The sequence below is a fragment of the Pelodiscus sinensis genome, chromosome 6 (assembly GCF_052426305.1).
Source record: "Pelodiscus sinensis isolate ZL-2025 chromosome 6, ASM5242630v1, whole genome shotgun sequence".
NCBI classification, from domain to species: domain Eukaryota; kingdom Metazoa; phylum Chordata; order Testudines; family Trionychidae; genus Pelodiscus; species Pelodiscus sinensis.
In genome coordinates this window covers 73,209,551-73,231,761 of record NC_143057.1, presented here as the reverse complement: position 1 = coordinate 73,231,761, position 22,211 = coordinate 73,209,551, and the positions used below count along the sequence as shown (strand labels likewise).

Here is a 22,211-nt window from a genome sequence, read left to right as displayed (position 1 = left end):
TATTATTCTATGATTCTATGAAAAGTAGGCACCAAGAAGGGAGATGATGGACCGTGAATGGGGCCTCCAAGCTAGCTCAGAGAGGTGCTTCTATGCATAGGCAGTGGCATGGATGAAAATTGGGTAATAGCTTGATAAACAGAAAACTATTGATATCAGCATTTCTATCCTGACTGATGGAGATTATTTAGAATCCAAAACCAAGGTCATGTAAAAATGCAATAACACTTGTACAAGTCTATATGAATACAAAAGGTCGGGTTTTTTTGAAAGATCTGGAGAATTTGCATAAAAATGTTGGTGGTTTCCAAATATTGTTATTTAACAAATCCTCTCTACAATTCTAAAATATGATAGACTTTATGATAATAGGTGCTCTACCACTTAGGCCTCAGTCCTGCAACCACTTGAATTCAACTGGATGTTTCAATGCGTAAAGTTACTCACAAGTGTAACTGTTTGCAGGATTGGGGTCTTATTTAAGCCTGTAGGCTTATTTAAGTTTGTGCATCTGTGTGACTCATTTAATGTGATAGAAGACATTATCAATTGTTTCAAGGGAAACAGGGAAGCAACCTTAATGCAGCCCCATTGAACATATCATCATCATCAACAATCATGGGCTCAACACTCGTTGGTGTCCGATGCCTCCCTCACTATTTCCTTCCATCTTTCCCTGTCCAGTGCGAAGTAGCTTAGTTTCTGTAGACTAGCTCCGCACCAATCTACTATATCATCTACCCATTTTCTGTGGGGTCTGCCTCTCCTATTCGGACCATCCATTATGCTGAATATCAGGGTCTTAACTTTTCACTCATTGTTCATTATGCAGATATGCCCGAATAGCTGTAACTTCCACTCTGCAGTAGGTCATATGCATTCTGCAATAGGTCATATGCATTACATTATAATAAAATCATATCACAGAGGAAATCTATGGCTGACCTAGAAATAACACCCAGTTTTACAAGGTTGCAGTGTAGTGCCTTAACCACAAGAGAATATCCTTGTTCTTCTTACAGCCTCTGCCTCATTCAGTGTCCATCCTGAGTACTGAATAAAGCAGAGGTCCTGAAGAACAAATTACTATGTGATCACGTAAAACTGGATCATAGTATTTACTTGTGTAATACAAATGCATTTATGTATGTAACTTTCTAAAGATGTTAAAAAGAAAATGGTAAGAAAAACCCACCACAGAAATTCCATCATGCAGAGAGCCATATTCATTGCCAAAGTCAGTAGGGTTTGTAACCAAGGCATTTTTACACTGTGTTACATCATCAATAGAATAGACATGAGAGTATCTTACTATTTGCTAGATAGGGGTGAAATTTGGGGAATCCTAGAACTATTGCTGACTCTGGACAGGTGTGGTTACAAACAGCATAGCCAAATACATAGAATTTTCATGCCAATTTTGAAAGGAAGTGGATACATAGATAATGGCCCTTGGTCTCCTCTCAGTTCACAGTCTAGCACTCCTTCCCACAGCTGCTACTACTGCATCCTAAATGGACCTCATGCTGTGTGAGGCCTAGAGCATGCACAATGCAGACAGATAGTGATTGGAGCCAGAAAATATAATTAGATGCAAACAAGTTTGGAGATTTTAGTAGAAAGCTCTACTGAGCATATGACAAATAGTAATTTTAAGGCCTTATAACTTGTCAGGATATGGTAGATTTTCACGAGTCAAGTACTAGTAAAGACTCTAATCCTAGAATTATTCCTTCTGCAGAATTTCAAGTTTCTGCACTAAAACAGGAAGGCAGTAAACTCATCAGAGAAATGGTTGTGAAAAAGTTAACATTAGCTAAACTACCGATTTTCCTCCACCTTTGTTTTCAGAAATATCTGGATTCTTTTACAGGTTGGACCACCCTGGTCTGCCACCCTTAGGACTTGACTGACAATAGGCTTTGCCAGACCAGGGGAAGTCCCCTGCCACTGGCCTCCCAGCCCACCACCCCTCCCTGCTGCCGGCTCCTTCTAGCCTGTGCCCAGCCCCATTGGCCCCAGGCTCAGGCTGCACAGGGGTCTGGCCCCAAGCTTCTGTTGCCAGCCTGGTTGGGGTTCCCTAGGGCTGGAGCACCACAGCCGCCGGGGCTCCTTACCGTGCCACCTTCCTGCCCATAATGGGGCTCCCACCAAGTCGACGGCCCCCTTTGCCGTGCTCCTGGACCCATCCCTGTCCCTGGGCTCTGTGTTTCAGGAGCATCTGTGGTCCTGCTGGACCATGGGTCTTGCCTCACCAGATAGTCCCAATATAGGGAGGTACAACCTGCACCTAAAAGATGCCAAACCAAAACAAGCAAAAAGTCTGAAGAAAATATGGAAAATTACTTTCAATGACTAAAGTCTAACAACGTTATAAGCAACTGAAAAAAAGTGGCTTCTAGTAGAAATGTTAATCACCCTTCACTATAGAGATCGCTACCAGATTCACTCATAATAATAATAAATTATAGAATCATAGAACACTAGAACTGGAAGGGACCTCGAGAGGTCATCAAGTCCAGTACCCTGCCCTCACAGCATGAACCAGTACTATCTAGACCATCCCTGGTAGATGTCTATCTAATCTGCTATTAAATATCTCCACCTCAGCAGTTAGGAAGTTTTTCCCAATGTCCAACCTAAACCTTTCTTGCTGCGGTTTAAGCCTATTGTTCTTGTCCTTATGCTTGTTTTGAGACAGATCTCTTTATTTAAGTATATATATTTTAAGAAAACATAAAAATAAGGGTACAAAGGGACACAAAGTTAAAACATTCAATCGGGGCACTTAATTGGTATTTAATAAATTAGGAATAATTGCTCCAGATTTTCTCCATGCTGTGGCTATAAATTACTAGGATAAAGTAGGTGTAAACCTAGCAGAACTCACCCCTGGTCCTAATGATCCGACAGATCCTCTGGTGGCTTAGAACTGCCATAGTAGCTCCTACACTACTACCTTTTCTAAGTTTCCAGCATAAGGCATGACTTAAGAAAAAAATAGGAGCATAATCAGGGAATCCATATATCTTGGCAGTCCCCAGTGACTGGAACAGCTCTTCAGAGCCTCTGGAAGCCAGTATGAAGTAGAGCTACTTTACACAGGCTTTTCATAGAATTTCATATCAAGTACAATGTCTCCATCCACATCTTCAAAGTGGTCAAAGCTAGGCACAGATACAGTGATAACTCCACTCCTTTGGCACAATGGAACTCTCAACGGTAAAAGTAAAGCTCAACCATGCAGAAGGCAGAACTCATGGTGCGAGACACATTTTTTGGCATAGCTTTCTTTAATATAGAAACAAGTATATTTATAAAAAACAAAACAACACCTACCAAAATAAGATAGTCCACTGCACAATATTTGTCTCTCTGTGGAGAGGGTGAGATGACAAACAGATGAGTAGTCACATTGCTTAAAGCTCTATTGGAAGGTTTTCCGCAACTGTGGTAATAAGCATGGTATAAAAACAAATGCAAAACAGAATAGAATAGAATAGAATAGAATAGAATAGAATAGAATAGAATAGAATAGAATCCCCGAGGCTATTATATCTCATGCTCGGGACTGGACCAGAAGCCAGCCAGAGTTAAAATCAAGCAGATGTAAAAGTATCTTAACAATAACTCTGCCCTCACTCTTTCTTGAGATGTGCCAGGAAGAACTCACATGCAATCTAGGATGTGGCCTTAGTATCTTTATTTCCAAGTGACTTCTCACTGTGGTTGAATCTGTACTTCAATAAAACAAACGTAGGTGTGTGCCTTGAAAAGATTTGGCCAAATGTACACTTCTTGAGTGTCTTCACTTGGGGTGTGTCTAAACTACATGGCTCCGTCGATGGAGCCATGTAGATTAGGCTGATCAGCAGAGGGAAATGAAGCCGCAATTTAAATAATCACGGCTTCATTTAAATTTAAATGGCTGCTATGCTAAGACGACAAACAGCTGATCAGCTGTTTGTTGGCTCAGTGCGCTAGTCTGGACCTCCCCGTTATGCCTCGTAGGATGAGGTTTACCGGGGAGGTCGATAAAGGGCTTTCATGTTGACAGGGGAGCGTCCAGACTAGCGCGCTGAGCCGACAAACAGCTGATTAGCTGTTTGTCGGCTCAGCGCGGCAGCCATTTCCCTTTGCCGAACAAACAAATCTACATGGCTCCATCGACGGAACCATGTAGTCTAGATGTACCCTTGGTGTCTAAATTTAGTGTCAGGAAACATTCAATATTGACAATTGTAAAGACAGGAGGTTTCTTTTTATGCACACAATAGTCACAATATAGACAGCAGCTGTGCAAATTCCCCCACACTGTCCCAACAATGTGCCTTAATATTAGTCCTATGGGACTTTGCCTATGGGTGAGAGATTAAGTCTCTCAATCCATTTAGTCTCTAAGGCCATGTCTAAACTAGGAAATTCTTTCAAAATTATCAAAATTGACTTAACTCCAGATTTAACAAAATCCAAATAGCATGTCCGCACTACACGGAGGCATTGAAATTAGAATTATTTTGAAACAGTGCATCCACATTGATTGGAGCCTTCCTTGGACTTAGAGCCCCAGAACCACTCTGGGGAAGGACTTGGAGGATGGATACTTCCTGTGGCTGTTTGGTCCAGCAAGCTGTGGCTTGTATTTATAGGGGCTCATGGGCCTCATGCTGCACCTCATGTACTTCCAGACTGCCCACATGTTGCTCCAGCAGGACGAGGACGAAGACCTGCAAGATGAAACCCAGCATGGACCACAGGACCTGCTCACCCAGATCCTGGTGTTCCTGTTGCTGTGCATTCCCCTCAATCCCCTGGACACTGAGGAATGCCACTTATGGTGGTGTGAGACAGACAGCAGCTATGCAGCGATGGGACAACCAACAGTGGTTGCAGAACTTCTGCATGAAGAAGGCCACCTTCCATGACCTCTGCGAGTTGCTCACCCCTGTCCTCAGGTTACAGGACACCCACATGAGACCTGCCATCCACATGCAGAAGCGCGTTGCCATCGCACTCTGAAAGCTCGCCACACTGACAGCTAATGCTTTGTTGCAAACCAGTTCGGGGTGGAGAAATCAACAGTTGGGGTCTTGCTTATACAAGTACAAAGGCAATCAACCACATGCTGCTACAGAGGTTGTCACTCTGAGGAACGTGGACAGCATTATGGATGGCTTTGTCACATAGGCTTCCCCAACTATGCTGGTGGAAGGAGGCTATAGACGGCACACAAATCCCCATCCTGGCCACTGACCACCATGCTTTAGACTACCTGAACAGGAAGGGGGTACTTCTCCATGGTGCTGCAGGCCCTCATGGATCACAAGAGCTGCTTTGTGGACATCAACATCAGGTGAATGGGTACATGATACCCACATCTTTCAGAACTCATGCCTGTTCCAGAAGATGCATACTGGCACTTTTTTTCCAACTGCGCCATGAGAATTGGGGAGGTAGACATGTCCATTGTGATCCTGGGCAATGCAGCCTACCCCTAGCTTCCCAGGCTCATGAAGCCATACATGGGCAGGCTGAACCCCACCAGGGAGCACCAGGCTGAGCAAGTGCCGCATGGAGGTGGAGTGTGTGTTCGGCTGTTTAAAGGGGAGGTCCTGGGGTCTCCACACCCATCTGGATCCTAGGGTGCACAACATCCTCTCTGTGGTGCTGCCTGCTGTGGGCTCCACAATCTGTCAGAGACCAGAGGAGAGACTTTCCTGCCAGGGTGGGGGGGCTAATTCTGAATGTCTGGCCAGGGAATTGAGCAGCCAGACACCAGAGCCATTCGGAGAGCACATCAAGGAGCTGTGCTCATCAGAGAGCCCTTGAGAGAGAGTTTCACGCAAGGCCAGTTGGGAGACTCTCCCCCGTGTCTCTCCACAAGGAGCCCCAGCATCCCCTCTGTGTGCCTTTCATTCCCCCCCCCCTCCCTTCCCCTGCTCTCCCTGTCCACCTTCTCCTCTCTCCCCCTCACCGGCAGAGCAAAGAATAAAGCCACCTTTGTGGAAAAAACAGGACTCTTTATTGGGGGGGCATAGAACAGGGGATGGACTGGGGAAAGAACCTGAAAGCAGCTGGTCCCAGGAGGCCTTCCTCTGCTCCTGCTCAGCTCAGGTGTGTTTCTACCTTTGGATCCTGTGGAGTCAGGTAGATGGTGTGGGAGGTGGGGAATGTGCCAGGCTCACATCTGGCCCAGCTTTGAACAAAAGTTACAAGGGCAGTCGTCACAGGAGACACTGTGTGTGAAGCCTAGCCTGAATGTCTGAGCTGACACTGAAGGTTCAGACATTAGCGATGTGCTTTGAACAAAGTTATATGTTGCCTAGATAGCAGGCCCTTTCCAGAAGGACACAGACATCCCAGGGGAGCACTGCAACACCCACAGCCCAGGGACAAGCAGGCATGGGAAGGTGCTGGCCAGGCCAGGAGCCTGCAGGTGGGAGGCAGTGAAAAGCAGGAGTACAGATTTTGAAATAAGTGGCCATTATTTCAAAATAATGGGCTTGATAGTGCAGACACTTCGTGTAGGGGTAAACTGAGGCAGTCCACGGAATTCTGCTAAGAACTCTCATCTAAATCCTACCTTATGAGGCCAGGCCTGAGAATGAACAGAGTAGGCAGTTAACTTAACCCTGGTCGCCCTGGCAACCACTTACCAAGAGGACCTCACTCCAATAAGGCCCTGGCTGGTACCATAACAAACGCACGGAAGTTCTTCTCATTGTCTCCTTGAATTTTAGATGCTAAGCCTGGATCTCAAGGACCCTGCCAACGTGAGGAAGTAATCATCTTGTAATAGATGCACCATAATTTCAGCAAACAAAGTTGTCATTAACATATCTGTTTGTTTATGTTGGCTTATTTAGTTTTTTAGGAATAATTATTTGTATTATTGATAAAATGTTTAATTGGCAATGGGCGGAGATATTGTGTAACCTTTGTAGTTTATTGGCTTATGTGCTCATTATGTTTCTGCTGGTAGACCTATCAAATCACTTCCCTTCCGTCCACCTGCTGCTTATATAATGTAATGTAATGTTTTGAATAACTAGTGTTCTCCAGGTTAACCCCTAGTTCATACTCCACCAGCACTAGTGTACAATAAATCCTCAGCTTGTTTTCACTTGCATCCACCAGAGTGTTGAGAATTATTCCCTACACTCTGCGTATATATTCAACCTAAGGGAGGTTATTTTGAAATAACAACCTAGTGTAGACCAGGGCTAAAGTCCCTATTGAGACTGCCAGCAAAGTTGCTAAGTAATGGTGTACACCTGATGTGGATTTCAGATGTCTTGAGCAACAGCAAGCCAGAATTTTGACGGAACACTGCATGATATTCTAAACCGTAGCAACAGCCATCAGCATGTAGAAAACAGAAACTAGTTGATTTCATATCAAAAGGTGCAAGAGCTGCCTTAGCAAAATCTATTCATTCTGGTACTTCCAGTGCTGCTTCTTTTGATGTCCAAAAATCTGTTGCACTACATCCCCTGCTGTTGTGTCACAGTAAAATTTCAGGTAATGAAGTAAGCAGTACACTTGGGTTCTCTACATGCCAAGATGAAGAAAATTAATTGTAATGCTAAAAAATGAAAGAACTGGTGCAGACGGTCACTAAATACTACCAGCTGCTATATAGTACTGGACTCTGCATGTTAAAGGAAGAAAAACAAGTGAGGAACAAGTTCTTGTAGTCCATTACTGCCTTGGGATAAGGGAAAGTAACATAGGAAAACTGAAATGTTAATAAAAGAAGGACCGTCTCTATGATCACTATCATAAATATGACTGTGCAAGGAAAAAAAGATGTAAGAAGGCATCTCTTGAAGGAAAGCATGTGCCTTCCTAATGCATTGGTGAAACTGTTCATCTTTATGACAGTATATTACACTAACTGGGTCAGTGTCTGAATAAGTTATCTGACATGCACTGTATATGCCAATCTTATATGTAAAAGCTGATAAGGGAAGATTTAATTTGCATAACAACATTTTTAATTGGCCTATTTTGTTTAGACATTAATTAATGCTTGCTCATTTTGACAAAGTTGCTTTTTTCAAGGAGCAGCTGAATATGGATCTATTACTGAACCAATTTTTTTGTTGTGGCGTTATTTTCCCATTTTATTTTAACTCTTTCTCTAAGATGAAAATCACAAGGAGAGATATAGTAACCAGCTACCAATTACCTGTCTAAAGCAGAATAAGAAGTCACGGTATACGTTTAATTCTGTGGCCAAGATTTGAAGTACAGAGGTTCTCAAATGTTTTCTCTCCAGATCTACCAGCTACCTGAATAAATCTACCCTTCTCATCGTTGATACTTTGTGTTGTGGAGGCAGGGAAAAGGGAATAAGGGAATTTGTGTGAAGTCATCTTGGTCTTGTTAGCAAGAAAGCAAGAGTCAGGCTAAGTCTGCATCCTGACAACGCGAGAGCTGTAATAAGACGTGCCTTTGCCTCTCGCCTCCATACGGAGATAAGGATAGAATGCTGACTCTGGCAGGGACCTTGAGATAAGGTGCATCTGGGTGGAACTAAAATAACTGTTAGCCATTGGTGTTTGTAATGGGAAGGACACTAATTGTTTAATGCTGTTATATGTAATTGACAGTATATAAACTGCTTCATAATTGCTTGTATTTGAAGATTTGCCTCGGGGAGGGAGGGACTTGCTGCAGCTCGTAATAAAACTGCCTCTGACTACTTGTTGCTTACAAACGCTGAGTGAGGACAATGTTTTCTTCCACAATGTGTTCTTCTTAAAACTACCTGTCTTTAGCCATCTGTTCACTGTTCTGTACAGATATAGTGTATGTAACCAAAAACAACCCCCTACGTTCTGAGCTTAGTTAGGCTATGTCTACACTGTGGTGCTATGTCAGTATACCTAAAGTATCCCGAAATAGCTATTCTGCGTCTTTTGAGTGTGACCATTATTTCAAAATATAATGGGCTCGCTATTCTGATGTCCTTGTAAACTTCGTTTCATGAGGGTTAAGGGACGTTTCGGAATAGTGCTTTATTTCAAAATTTGGTGCTGTGTATGCAGCGCCAAATTTTGAAATAAACTATTTTGAGGAAAGTGTGCAGTGTAGGCACACCCTTAGACTGGTAAGTTGAACCTGCACTATACAGTGATTGGAGGTGAAGGCTCCGTAGTGTAGCATCTTTGTATATCTGAGATCTTATTGGTTCATCTTATTGCCAAAGACTTAAAAGCTTTGTCTGGTAGCCTATTATGAAAACGCGATAAATGAAATAATTAATAAATAAAATATACTATTACACGGTTTCTCCCATATATTCCCAGCTCTTCCAGCAATGTCTCCCTTACCCCTGGGAATATGCAGATCACAGTTTGGGAACCCCTGTTCTAGCAGGTAAGTAAAGACAGAATTCTAATAAAGAAAAAAGAAAATTATAGGACATAGCTTAAAATCAAACCAAAAAGTGGCCTCTAACTAAACTTAAGGAAGTAATAATCCATTATTCACTTGCAATCCAGCTAAGAGGGATAAACTTATGTAACACTTCAGAATTTTTTTGAAATCCCTGACTTCAAATTAAAATGAAATTTCAGAGACACAATGGCTCTCTTTTCTTCCCTAGGTTAAATAAATACTGCCCTAATTTGTTGACTCTCATATTTGTGGCCTGCATGCATAATATTGGATGAAAATAGGCCTGTTGTCCATTTCTGGACACCCTGAGAAGCAGAACAGAGATGGGATAGTAGGATTTTCATTCTGCATAGAGAGGGTAACAGAGATAAATTGGATTTTCTGACCAATCGTTAAACGGTGTATGTGGAAAAATTTCGTTTCTGGATTATATATACAGAATAGGATGTGATACGTTTTGGTCTCTTTACCATACCGTGAAGTTAAGATATGAAGAAGGGTTGTTCAGTCACTCATATTTATATTGGGTTTAACAGGCAAGATGTTGATGTCCCTGGCAAACAGTGAGTTGGAATTCATGAACTGGAAATGGCTTATGGTTTTGTCCGTGAGTCATATGTGGTGCTGATGATTTGACAACCATACTGAAAATATAAATTATATAGGCGCTGTAGTTATATAAAAGATTGTGGTCTATAAGACAAGCTGAGGGATGTGAGCAGTTATAATGGCAAGAACTCATGAATCCATACTTACTGTTCTCTTTTGATTCTGTGAATCCTAATGTGTATTAGTTGTTTTGTTTTAGGAATGGATTTACAACAATAAAAATAAACTAAAACTATACTTTTGCAAACAATAGTATCTAAAACTCTATTTAAAAAGATAAATGATACACCTTTTACATCAAATCACATTTTTGAGGATTTCAGACACAAGGACCACAAATATATTTTTGGGATGTCAGAACACTGGTGGATACTTATCTGAGCAAGAATAGTACTTAGAGCTGAGCCCAAACACAAAATCTTTGTTTCACTGAAGTCCAAGAGGTGCAACCACAGTGAGAATTTGGCAGTTACATTCCAAGTTCTATTGACTACCTTCCATTAGCAATCCACAACATTGTAACTTTTCGGTTTTAAAGTTTAATGTATCTGAGAAGGATACCGGGGACAAGATTCTGGGCATCATGAATGTAGTCATTTACTCCTTTGAGTCTTGATTCAGGAAAGAATCCCTACTTAAACAGCATGTGATTACACCCTATTTTCAAAGTCAAAGCTAAAGTTATGCACATAGTTAAGTGCTTTTCTGAATCAGGACCCTATTTTTCATTTGTCTGATGCTGGTATTGAAGGATGAACATTAGGGTTCCAGGTTTTATTCACTCTCAGTTGTGTCCTTCCTTGATAGTTATTCCAGAGACTATTCTGCTAGCACTTTTTCAGCAATAAAGACCTGTCTTAGTTTATTTTAAACACAGTAACAAACGCATTTCTGTTGGGGCTACAGTTTAATATTATTGCTATCTCTACTATATTATTATTTTTATTCATAGAGTAGACACCTTTGCTTCTAGCTTATAGAACTCTCTTTTCATGTGAAAAATACTGCAGTCCTTAAAAAGCGGTTAAAGAACTGTCATACATATTGAGCATCATGTTACTAACTACAGCTTGAACATAAAACTTAACCCCTCAAAATATCTATTTACAACTTCCCACTAATTTTTGTGACATTGTGAGATATATATTAAAAACAAGATTTTTATAAAATATCTCAAAGCCATAAGTTATAATAAAACACTACCAAATCAGAAATAACCTCACTGCAGAAGATTTACAGAAATATATTGGTTATATATCTTACCAATTTCCACCCATGTTCCTTGGACTTACTAATATTAATGTTTGGGAAGTGTCTAAAAGTGAGTGATCAGACTTATTTAAATGATGTCTCTAATTTTATATCTATATTTAAAATATTGAAATAGGACAATATGCAGGATAAGACATAGATATAGATATTATCCATTATATGATCTTATTTGAATATTATTATAATTTCAGATTATATTATACCTTTAAATTATAAATTAAATAAATTACATATTATAATTATATTATAATTTAATTTTGGTATTGTGGCATATCCAGGGTTCCATAGGATGGCTTATTGTTAGGCACTGCACAAACATACAAGACAGTCACACTCTTGAAGAATTTATAATCTAAAATAAAACTAAAAGCAACAAAAGGGTACAACTAGCATTTGGAGGAATAAAATAATACAGTCTCAGCAGGTGAAAGGAACATGATGATTTAAAGTACTAGCTAGGTGCACAGCTTAGGGTTACAAGTAATTTATATTTTGTATTTTTAAGAACAAGAGAAATAAGGGAGGGGAAAGGAAAGGAGAGATGAAGAAATCTGTTGCTGGAGATCTTCCTAGTTTCAATAAACACAAGACACTTACAGATTTAGTACTGAATCTCTTTTTTCCCCAAATATTTTGGCCACATTTTTGGATATAGGTAAGAGCTCTAGGATTTTGAGTTTCTGCATTGTGTTCTAAATCAATGAACTGTAACATGCAATAGCACCACAACTAATCTGCCTGCCATTGACTGTCAAACTGTGCCATTCCTCAGAAACTCATGAAGAGCATCACAGACTGATGTGCAAAGAACAATTTTCAGCTTCATACTACACTCTAGGTCTGCATTTTTTCCAACAGATTATATTTAGTTTGAACCAAATTGGAACTGGTTAGAAAATACCATACATAGAATGATTCATAACGCTCACAATAGATCAAGCCATGTGTATTTTTCAATCAGACTGCATGAATCACCAACCTCTTTGGATCCCAGTACTACTTCATACAAATAGATCCATGAAAAGCCAATAAAACAGAAGTGAAAACTAATGTAGTATTACTGTTTAAACATTTATTTTATCTTCAGCTCATAGCAACTGACAATAAACCAATCATTGTTCACAATAAAAAGGCTCAACTTAGAAAATGCAACTGAAAAATTATGTAGGTCAGAAATGGTGGCTTATGATCTACACAGGCCTATGATCAGCATAGAATCAGCTAGGAGTAGTAAAATCAAAGGGCTCCAAATATACATACACACACTGAATTCAAGAGAAATAGGACAACAGACCCTCTTAAAAGCGTGAAAGGGTATTCCTGTAGCATAAGCCTGGAACTGTAACATTACACAGAAGGGCAAAATCATGAGTGAGTTACTCTAGGTATTTTCAAATGAAAATCCATACCGTATCACCCCAATATTACTTGTTTATGTCACATTTTGGAGCAAAGTTGATTCAGAAATTTATTTTAAAATGCTAGTACTTGTGTTGTTGTTTTTATATACCTCTGACTCCTTAACACAGCCCTGGAGAATTTCTCTTCCTTGACAAGTGGCACATGGAAGCTTTTCGAAGTGCCTCAGTTCTGCAGCCACAGAGGCTAATTGCTCTCCCCAGGCAGAAATATAATTTTTATTTCCCCACCAAAGATAAAACACTTATTTAGAACCTGATCCTGAATTCATTCCTGCATGCTTGTTGAAGGCAGATTCTGCACACAAAATTCTCATTGAGTCCAATGGGACTGATGCATCCATAATATTTACAGTATTGGGTATCAGGTGTTCCACTCTATTCCTCTTTCCCAAGTACATTCTCGCTTTGTTTAGGAGAATGGGTTTGCAAAAAGAATGTCAGACTTCTAATGTATTAAAACAGAAGAATCATTTTAACAGATACAGCCAAAATGCATCAAACTCTGTGTTGGATAATATAGGCAGATCTACGCTGAGAGAGGGATAACATGAATCTTTTAAACCATAAATTGTCTTTACTTTGGATGCTTACAAAAAATGAGCTATGAAAAGGCAATAAAATAGTCAGTGTACAGTTTGTTTTGAAGAAAATAATGTGAAATTAATAATTAAAACATTACTAACTATAGTTAATATAGTAATACCATTGTTACACAAAGTGCCTGCAAAACACAAAGGCTGTGTCTACACTGGGCCACTTATTCTGGAAAATCAGCCAATTTTCCTGAATAAGCTGCGAGCTGTCTACACTGGCCCTTGAATTTCCGGAAAAGCAACGATGCTCTACTGTACAAAATCAGCCACTATTCCGGAAAAACTATTCTGCTCCCGCTCGGGCATAAGTCCTTATTCCAGAACACTGTTCCGGAAAAGGGCCAGTGTAGACAGCCCCAGTAGTCTTTTCCGGAAAAAAGCCCCGATTGCGAAAATGACGCTCGGGGCTCTTTTATGGAAAAGCGTGTCTACATTGGCCACAGACGCTTTTCTGGAAAAAGGGCTTTTCCGGAAAAGCAGCCTGCCAATGTAGACGCTCCTTTTCCGGAAATACTTATAACGAAAACTATTCTGTTTTAAGCATTTCCGGAAATTCATGCCAGTGTAGACACGTGTCTAGACTGCATCCCTTTTCCGTAAAAGGGATGCAAATTAGACACATCGCAATTGCAAATGAAGTGGGGATTTAAATCTCCCCCCGCTTCATTTGCATAAAAATGGTTGCCGCTTTTTTCCGGCTCAGAGCTTTGCCGGAAAAAAGCGCCAGTCTAGACACGGATCTTTCGGAAAATAAAGCCTTTTCCGAAAGATCCCTTATTCCTCTTAAAATAAGGAATAAGGGATCTTTCGGAAAAGGCTTTATTTTCCGAAAGATCCGCGTCTAGACTGGCGCTTTTTTCCGGCAAAGCTCCGAGCCGGAAAAAAACGGCAGCCATTTTTATGCAAATGAAGTGGGGGGGATTTAAATCCCCGCTTCATTTGCAATTGCGATGTGTCTAATTTGCATCCCTTTTACGGAAAAGGGATGCAATCTAGACACAGCCAAGATGGATTCTTTGTCTCAAACTTATAACTTAAGATAAGAAGACACCTGCAACACAGTATAAAGGTAAGGGATAGATGAGGAGAGAACGATATGACTACCTGGTCACTTTGGAAAGTAGTGGCTTGACAGGTGCCATATTTTAATAAATGTGTTTCTTTCATTTTATTAACTCTATCATTTATTTTTCAATTTTAAAACTGCTACGGGCACAGTATCTGCAGACTCAGCTGTAACACAGAAATTGTGATGTTCTCCATATAGAGGAATATGTAAAATGAATTATGCAAATAATCCATTTTATTTGTATCTGTTCTAAGAGTTGAGGATTGCATTACTGATCTCTCTGTGGTCCTGATTCTGAAGTTGGATCTGCCCAGGCAGGTCTGCCCTTATGCTCATTAGAGTTCCATGGAGATCTACCAGACTTCACAGTTGTCCAGGTAAATCTAGTTGCAGAATCAGAACCTATCATGTTACATTAATATGTTTCATAGGCAATCACAGTTAGTTTCTCCTTTGTCTACCAAATAACTTCCTTAATGAAAGAGGGGAAAATGTTAATCAAATCTGTTCTTAAGTCTAATGTAAACACTATGGCTACAGCTGTACAAGAAGCACAAAGTATTATAAAATTGGAGTTAAATTTCTATACACACACAGTAAAACAGAAACATTTTGTATGCCTGAGAAAAACAACTCTAAAATAGTTTAGAGTCTGAAAATGACCACTTGACCTTTTCTAAACTTATTTCCGTACAAAGTTTTACAAAAAGCCTCTCGGTAAACTTCAATTCATCTAGGAGACAGTTTCTTTGGAAGTTCTCTTAATGAACACTCCTTTTTATCTCTATGGAAAGAAAGGATTACTTAAAGACTTTATCCTTGGATGAGTATGCCCCCAATTTTCTCACACTGTCTCACCACCATATCAAAGAACCACTGCAACTACACACTTTTCCACTGTGGCTTCCAACTCCACCCAGAACTTGGGAAGCAATCAAAATATCACTCATTTGATCAACAGGTGGAAGAACTTGATGGAGGACAGTAGTGAAAGGAGGAAGGTACCAGCAGTAAGAAAAGGAGACACTCACCAAGGGACAACTTCTTTGAGTCTCTGACACTCAATTGGCCAGCTGGGAGATAAGGGTGCTTATTGGCTAGCATGGTGGGATAAAGCTCAGCTTCCAGAATTTAACCATATGTAGAGGCCATATGGAACCTCTTTTAGATCATTTCCAGCCCTGTAATCCCTGTACTAAAACAAATTACATGCCTGGTACAGTAAAGTATATTTGATGGGCAGGTAGCATCCCTCCCCTGTGCTATAGTTATAGTTTAATAAAAGTTGCAGCTAGCAACATAATTCCATCCACATGGCAATCCTCATTTTGCTGCTGCATCCATGTCAAATGGTCTGCAGTGTGCACCCTAGAGTTGCCCGGAAGAAATTATGTGGCATCAAGTTCTAATGCACCTGCAAAAACACTTAGGCTATGTCTAGACTGCAAGCCTCTTTCGAAAGAGGCTCTTTCGAAAGATACTTTCGAAAGAGCCTCTTTCGAAAGAGAGCGTCTAGACTGCATGCGGAACTTTCGAAAAAGCAAGCTGCTTTTTCGAAAGAAAGCACCCAGTGAGTCTGGATGCTCTCTTTCGAAGAAGCCCTATTTACATTCAAGAACGCCTTCTTTCGAAAGAGCACTTTCGAAAGAAGGCGTTCTTCCTCGTACAATGAGGTTTACCGCCATCGAAAGAAAAGCCGCATTCTTTCGATTTAATTTCGAAAGAACGCGGCTGCAGTCTAGACGCAGGTGAAGTTTTTTCGGAAAAAGGCTACTTTTCCCGAAAAAACCCCTGAGTCTGGACACAGCCTTACTGGAAGTCTTATGAGAGCTACTAAAGGCTTTACTTAATAAATTTTACAAGCTGAAATTTAACTATCCTGCATTGTTTATATGTCAGACATATTACTCTATAAACAAATCATCAACCTCAATGAATAAAGTTTAAGTTTCTTTTAAGTATATATCTATACCAACTTAAAATAAAATATGCAAAATTATGGTCTAATCCTGCAAACACTTATACATGAGAATATTTGCAGGGTTAATCTCTTAGAATCCAAGTATTAAAACAAAACCCTCTAAATTTTGTTTCACTTTATGCAGTTTCTATAGAAAAAAATTCCTGAAACATTAATCAGAGTAAAATAATTTACAGACACCCCAAGGGAAGCAAATTAAACTTTCAGGTGCCTGCGCAATTATTATAATTCCAACCTATGAAGATAAACTCTGCAATTACATTAATAAATATACATGAAAAAATGGTCAAAGCACTCATCATCAGATTAATCAACTTGATACATGTTAAAGAAAATTATGTTTTTTTATAATAATTTTAGAATTCTGTATCAGTTTGGGGATGCATGTTTATGCAAAGATTTAAAAAAATAACTAAGTAAAATTAAGTCACTCTGATTATGCTATTAATGGCACCTTGAAATCTATAACTCTGAAAATTATATTTTATAAAACACCTTTGAAACTGTAAGGTATAAAAGGTTATTACTCATTTATACCTTATTAGATGGTTCCCTTTTTTCTATAACACTATTCATCTGGCCTCCACTTCATGCTCGAGTCATGCAGATTGGAGTTGACTCTCAATTACGCCAAGTCTTTCTCCAAAGATGACAGTCCAAATACAGTAGAGATAAAATACATCAAGGTTTAAAATAGGTCTGTTCAGCCCCAGTGCTGCTTCATCATGAAATGATATTATTCACTGATGCCTCTGCCTAGCCTAACATATGTTCTATTCACAGCCCGCGTCACTCTTCATTTGTAATTATTTCCTTTTTTTTTTTTACCCCAATCTTGTAATACTTTGCTTGGTTGAAGACAAATACTGAAAGGCAAAAAGAATATTATCATATGATGACCTGTTCCACGGTGTTAAATCCCTGTCAAGGTTTGATTTTAACATGGGGTATTGATGACAGTACATCAATTCAGGCATCATGTCCTGAATGAGACTATATTAATTATCACTTGAGTGCAGTATGCATGAAAGTGCTGTTTCATTGACTAAAAAGATTTGACTGAATAAAAATCTATTTCTTTTCTGGTTGCTTATGGATAAAGACATTTTTTCTCTTTGCCTTGGATGGTTCTTTATTAAATATGATATTTATAAGATTGTCTGAATAAATTGTCTCACTCAACAACAGATCTCGGTATTTTTAAACAAAGAAAATTATATGGGTTGTCTACTGTTGGCAACTCTTTAACAATGTATCTGAGTTAATAGTTTAGTCAGATACTACATAATAAAATTAAATATGAATAACTAAATAGAGTGTGTATTACATGAAGATCATAAATAACACAGGCTGTTTTTTAATTAATGAAAAACTATTTTAACATACAACGAACTGTAGAATTGATTAAATGTTTTAAAAGAAAATTGCACTACAGCAAGACTTTGGAATTCCTCAGTGAAGTTTAAGTTACCAAAATCTACTACTTTATAGGTGTTTATTCCTCATGGTAATAACTTTATTAGCGAGCAGCTGAATAATTGAAAAGAGTAAGACTGAATATTTAAGATTAAGGGTACATCTATACTGCAACACTATTTTGAAATAACTAGTGCTATTCGGAAATAACTTAATCTGCGTCTACACAGCAGGCAGTTATTTCAAAATAGTTTCAAAATACTGTCAAGCTGGATGACTTTTTACTCCAACTCCTGTAATTATTATATGAGGAATAAGGGAAATTAGATGAAGAGTGCTCTATTTTGAAATAAGCAATTTCAAAATAAGATATGCAATTGACATAGCTCAATTTGCATAGCATATTTTGAGTTAAGCCCTGCAGTGTAGACGCACCCTGGGCTCGTCTACATTGGCCCCTTTTCCGGAAGGGGCATAGTAATTTTTGAGATCGTAATAGGGAAATCCGCGGGGGATTTAAATATCCCCCGCGGCATTTAAATAAAAATGTCCGCTGCTTTTTTCCGGCTTTTAGAAAAGCCGGAAAAGAGCATCTACACTGGCCCCGATCCTCCGGAAAAAGCGCCCTTTTCCGGAGGATCTTATTCCTACTTCAAAGTACATGAAAGTAGGAATAAGATCCTCCGGAAAAGGGTGCTTTTTCCGGAGGATCGGGGCCAGTGTAGACACTCTTTTCCGGCTTTTCTAAAAGCCGGAAAAAAGCGGCGGACATTTTTATTTAAATGCCGCGGGGGATATTTAAATCCCCCGCGGATTTCCCTATTACGATCTCAAAAATTACCATGCCCCTTCTGGAAAAGGGGCCAGTGTAGACGTAGCCCCTAAGTATTGTCAGAAGTACTGTAGTTAACATAGCATAATAAAATACACATTATAAGACAGAATTTATTTTACTCTTTACGTAATAGAAAATAATTTTTCTAATTTTTCACTTGCACTGCTTCTCAGGACCATTGCAAATTATTAAATTCTCACTGCATATAAAACATACCCTATAAGAAGACTCAGAGAAATAACCATTTTAGTCTGTACATGTGGGTCCTGTGACACCTTAGGCCAGATCTACACTAGGAAATTATTTCAAAATTAGTAAATTCAACTTAACTCCTGATTTAACAAATTTGAACCAGCATGTCCTCACACAGGGAAGTCTTGAAATTAGTTTGAGGCAGGCTCCGTTAATGTGGGTGCTCTATCTCAAACTTTGAGCCCCAGGAAGCACTGGTGAGTAATTAGTTCAAAATAGCGGCACCAGAGCGTCCACACTACTGTTATTTCAAAATAACTATTTCAGAATTAGCGTTACTCCTGATGAAAAGCAGGCGTTCAGAGTTTGAATTCCGCAGCCTGTTATTTCAAAATAATGGGCTTGGTAGCGTGGACACTTCGCTTATAAATTAAACCTGGGGAGGGGAGGTATTTTGAAACAAAGTCCTAGTGTAGACCAGGGCATAGAGATTTATTAGGGCATAAGCTTTCATGGATAAAGTTGACTTCATCTGATGAATTGGAGTGGAAGTTACAGAAGCAGTATCTATAAGGAAGAAGTTGGTTGTTTTAATTAAGCTAATCAATTTAGGGTGGAAGTGGGTCATTCATAGCATTGGCTCTAGAGATGTGAATATTCAGGAAGGGGAAATTGCCTTTGTAATGTATTAACCAATAGAGATCCTTATTCAGTCTGAAATTAATAGTGTTCAATTTGTAAATTAATTCCAGTTCAGATGTCTCCCTTTGTAACCAGTTTTTAAAGTTATTTTGTAGAAGATGGCTACTTTTGAATCCATCACTGAATGACCTGTGAGGATAAATTGTTCCCCGACAGGTTTATTTATGTTACCATTCCTGATGTCTGATTTCTGTTCAATTTGGCCAATATACATAGCAGAGGTGCATTGCTAGCACTTGATGGCATATATCACATTAGTGGATGAGGCCCTGATGGTGTGGCTGTTTCAATGGTCTATTCCTGCACAAGTTCCTTTCACAAATGTGATTGCTGCTCAGAGAGTGTGTCTGTCAGGGAAGACCTGAATTGGGAGTCAAAGACACTTAACTAAAACATAATTGAAGCTAGAACTTCAAAGTTGACTTCTTTTAAGATCTTTAGTGAAGATGGGAAAAAACCCTCTTAAACTATACAAATTTGGAGAAAACCGGCTTGGTATTTTTCAAGTCACTGTGGATTACTTAAATATGGAATGTTCCTGTGTAGATGTCACATCGTTTTCTATATTTATTTTCATAGTTTGGAATTTCCTAAAATTATTTAAAATGTTAGAATGCTGGATATTTACTGAAACTCATCAGGTTTGAAATGCCACAAAGTTCTATATTGTAAACAATTAAGAAGTTGGTTTTCAGAGGTATTAAGAATCCACAAATCCTCAAACCTTGGTTGAAAAATCAGGCCTTACTTAAGCAACCTTTTGGCAGTTTAGCACTGAAGGCCTTAGTGCTAAGGACTTCTCAGATTTTAAATCTGCATTAAGCACTGAGCTGTCTTAATGAGGTTGAGTGCCTTAAACTAAGTGCACCCTTCAAGCCATTTTAATGGTGTAGAATTAAAAGCAGCCTTAAGACTCTTCTGCTTTTGAAGGAGCTGGAGAGAATAGGATGTTGAAAAGCACTAACCAATACAAAGGTGAAGATGTGTTGGACACAGTGTGGCAAGGGAGTGTGTGTGGAATGGGCAGAGAGTAAGTAGTTAAATGAAAGTTGGGGAAGAAACAAGAGACAGGGTTGAGTGTCACTAGAGAGGAGAATGATGAAATGGCAAATGAATAAAATTACATTGCTCTGTCCTGTCTCCTTTTGATGTTTCTCTGTGAGAAACATATTGCCACTTAGGGATGGACTTGTAGTAGCAGAGGTAAATGAATGAGCCATTGCCTTTTCCATCTTCCTCCCACTCCTTAATTTGTCTGCATACCAAAGTTCTTTTGACTAAAATGCCTTAGAATTCCTAATCTTAGAATTCCTAATCACTAAAAGCCATCTGTTTCAGCCTTACATTTTGATGCTATCTTCAGAAAAATGTGAATTGAATGAATGATATCACTCATTCAAATGAGAAGAGAATTGGATGTACTCTATATATAACCAGATTGATAGACAACAGAAGATTGTATAGATTATATAATTAGTAAGGATACAGAATGAAAATGAATGAAAGCAAATTGTGTTCTGAATGGATGAGTCACCTCCAATGCTAAAAACCCATGCTCAGCATTAAGGTACTTATAACTCTTGAAAACAAGTTGAGACTAAAAAATGAGTAAAATGTCATTGTACCAATTCTGTAAATTATCAAAATCTTACAAAATTATACAGTCTTTTTATGTAACATAATAATGAAGACATTATTTTGCACAGAATTTTATTTTAAAAATATTTTCTGAATAAAACTCAAATGAGATATGTCAGATCTCTAAAACATAATCACAGAAAAAGTGTCAGTAAAGTTATATTCGTATCTGAATACTCCAAAGACAAAAATAAACCATTACAGCTTTGATCTTGTGGTTACTATGATGTAACCCAGAAAATTTTGATCTGTGTATAACACCTTATAACTTAGTTACTTGTGCAAAAATCATTCTCTCTCATGTACATATATATGTACTTATTCTTAGTTTGTATAATAAAAATCTCACTAGTAACTCACTAGTAGCTCAAAAATCTCACTAGTTAGCAGCATTCTAACATTTTATTATATTTCACGTCTAGTCACAAGGCTTTATTTTATACCTCCTAAACTATGCAATAGAAAGGCCTGGAATTTTTAAAATGTAAAAAAATACAAAAAACAACCACCAGACTTTTATTCAATAAGAGTCCAATACATAAAATTTACTGGTCAACAGTATAGTGATGAAACAAACCACTTCTGATGTCACAGTCGTCCACACAACAGTGAACAGTCTTGAAATCAAAACTTAGTATAAAAATCTGAAATCTTATGTCCTGCAACAGTATCTCTCTGATAAACAATTATCCTAAAAATGTAGTACAAGATTTTTTTAAAATATGACATTAATTTCAAAACATGTTCTCCTGTAAATGTTTTATTCAACATTAGATGATAAACAACATTAACTTTTTATTTTTATGATTATCAGATCATTTACATAGAAAGTGTTGCTGCATACAGATACAGGATACTACAAAGGTAAACGTGGATGATAAGACTATGTAGACATCAAAAGAGTCTATCACCATAAGGATTGTTTATTAGCTACTTAAAAGCAAAATGATGGCAAAAAGTATAATTTGTATATAGTAAGACTAAATGTTCCTCTGAAAAGGTTATCTAAAGGTGTGAAGTGCCCAAAGCCCAGTCAAGCAACCAATATGGCTCTATGACAGGGCGGATAGGCCCCACC

General features: G+C 38.8%; 1 protein-coding gene across 9 annotated transcripts in view; it reads right to left on the bottom strand.

Annotated features, from left to right (window-relative positions):
• KIAA0825 (KIAA0825 ortholog) overlaps positions 1–22,211 on the bottom strand; it is a 386,099-nt gene that overhangs the window by 84,143 nt on the left and 279,745 nt on the right. For 8 of the 9 annotated variants that reach the window (XM_075932132.2, XM_075932137.2, XM_075932129.2 and 5 more), the window contains one exon: positions 3,275–4,727. The exons of the other annotated variant lie outside the window; for it this stretch is intronic. In XM_075932132.2, the coding sequence (XP_075788247.2) occupies positions 4,559–4,727 (169 nt within the window). In that variant the 3' untranslated portion in view covers positions 3,275–4,558. Of the gene's footprint in view, positions 1–3,274; positions 4,728–22,211 lie in introns of those variants that run through there. 9 annotated transcript variants of the gene reach the window in all.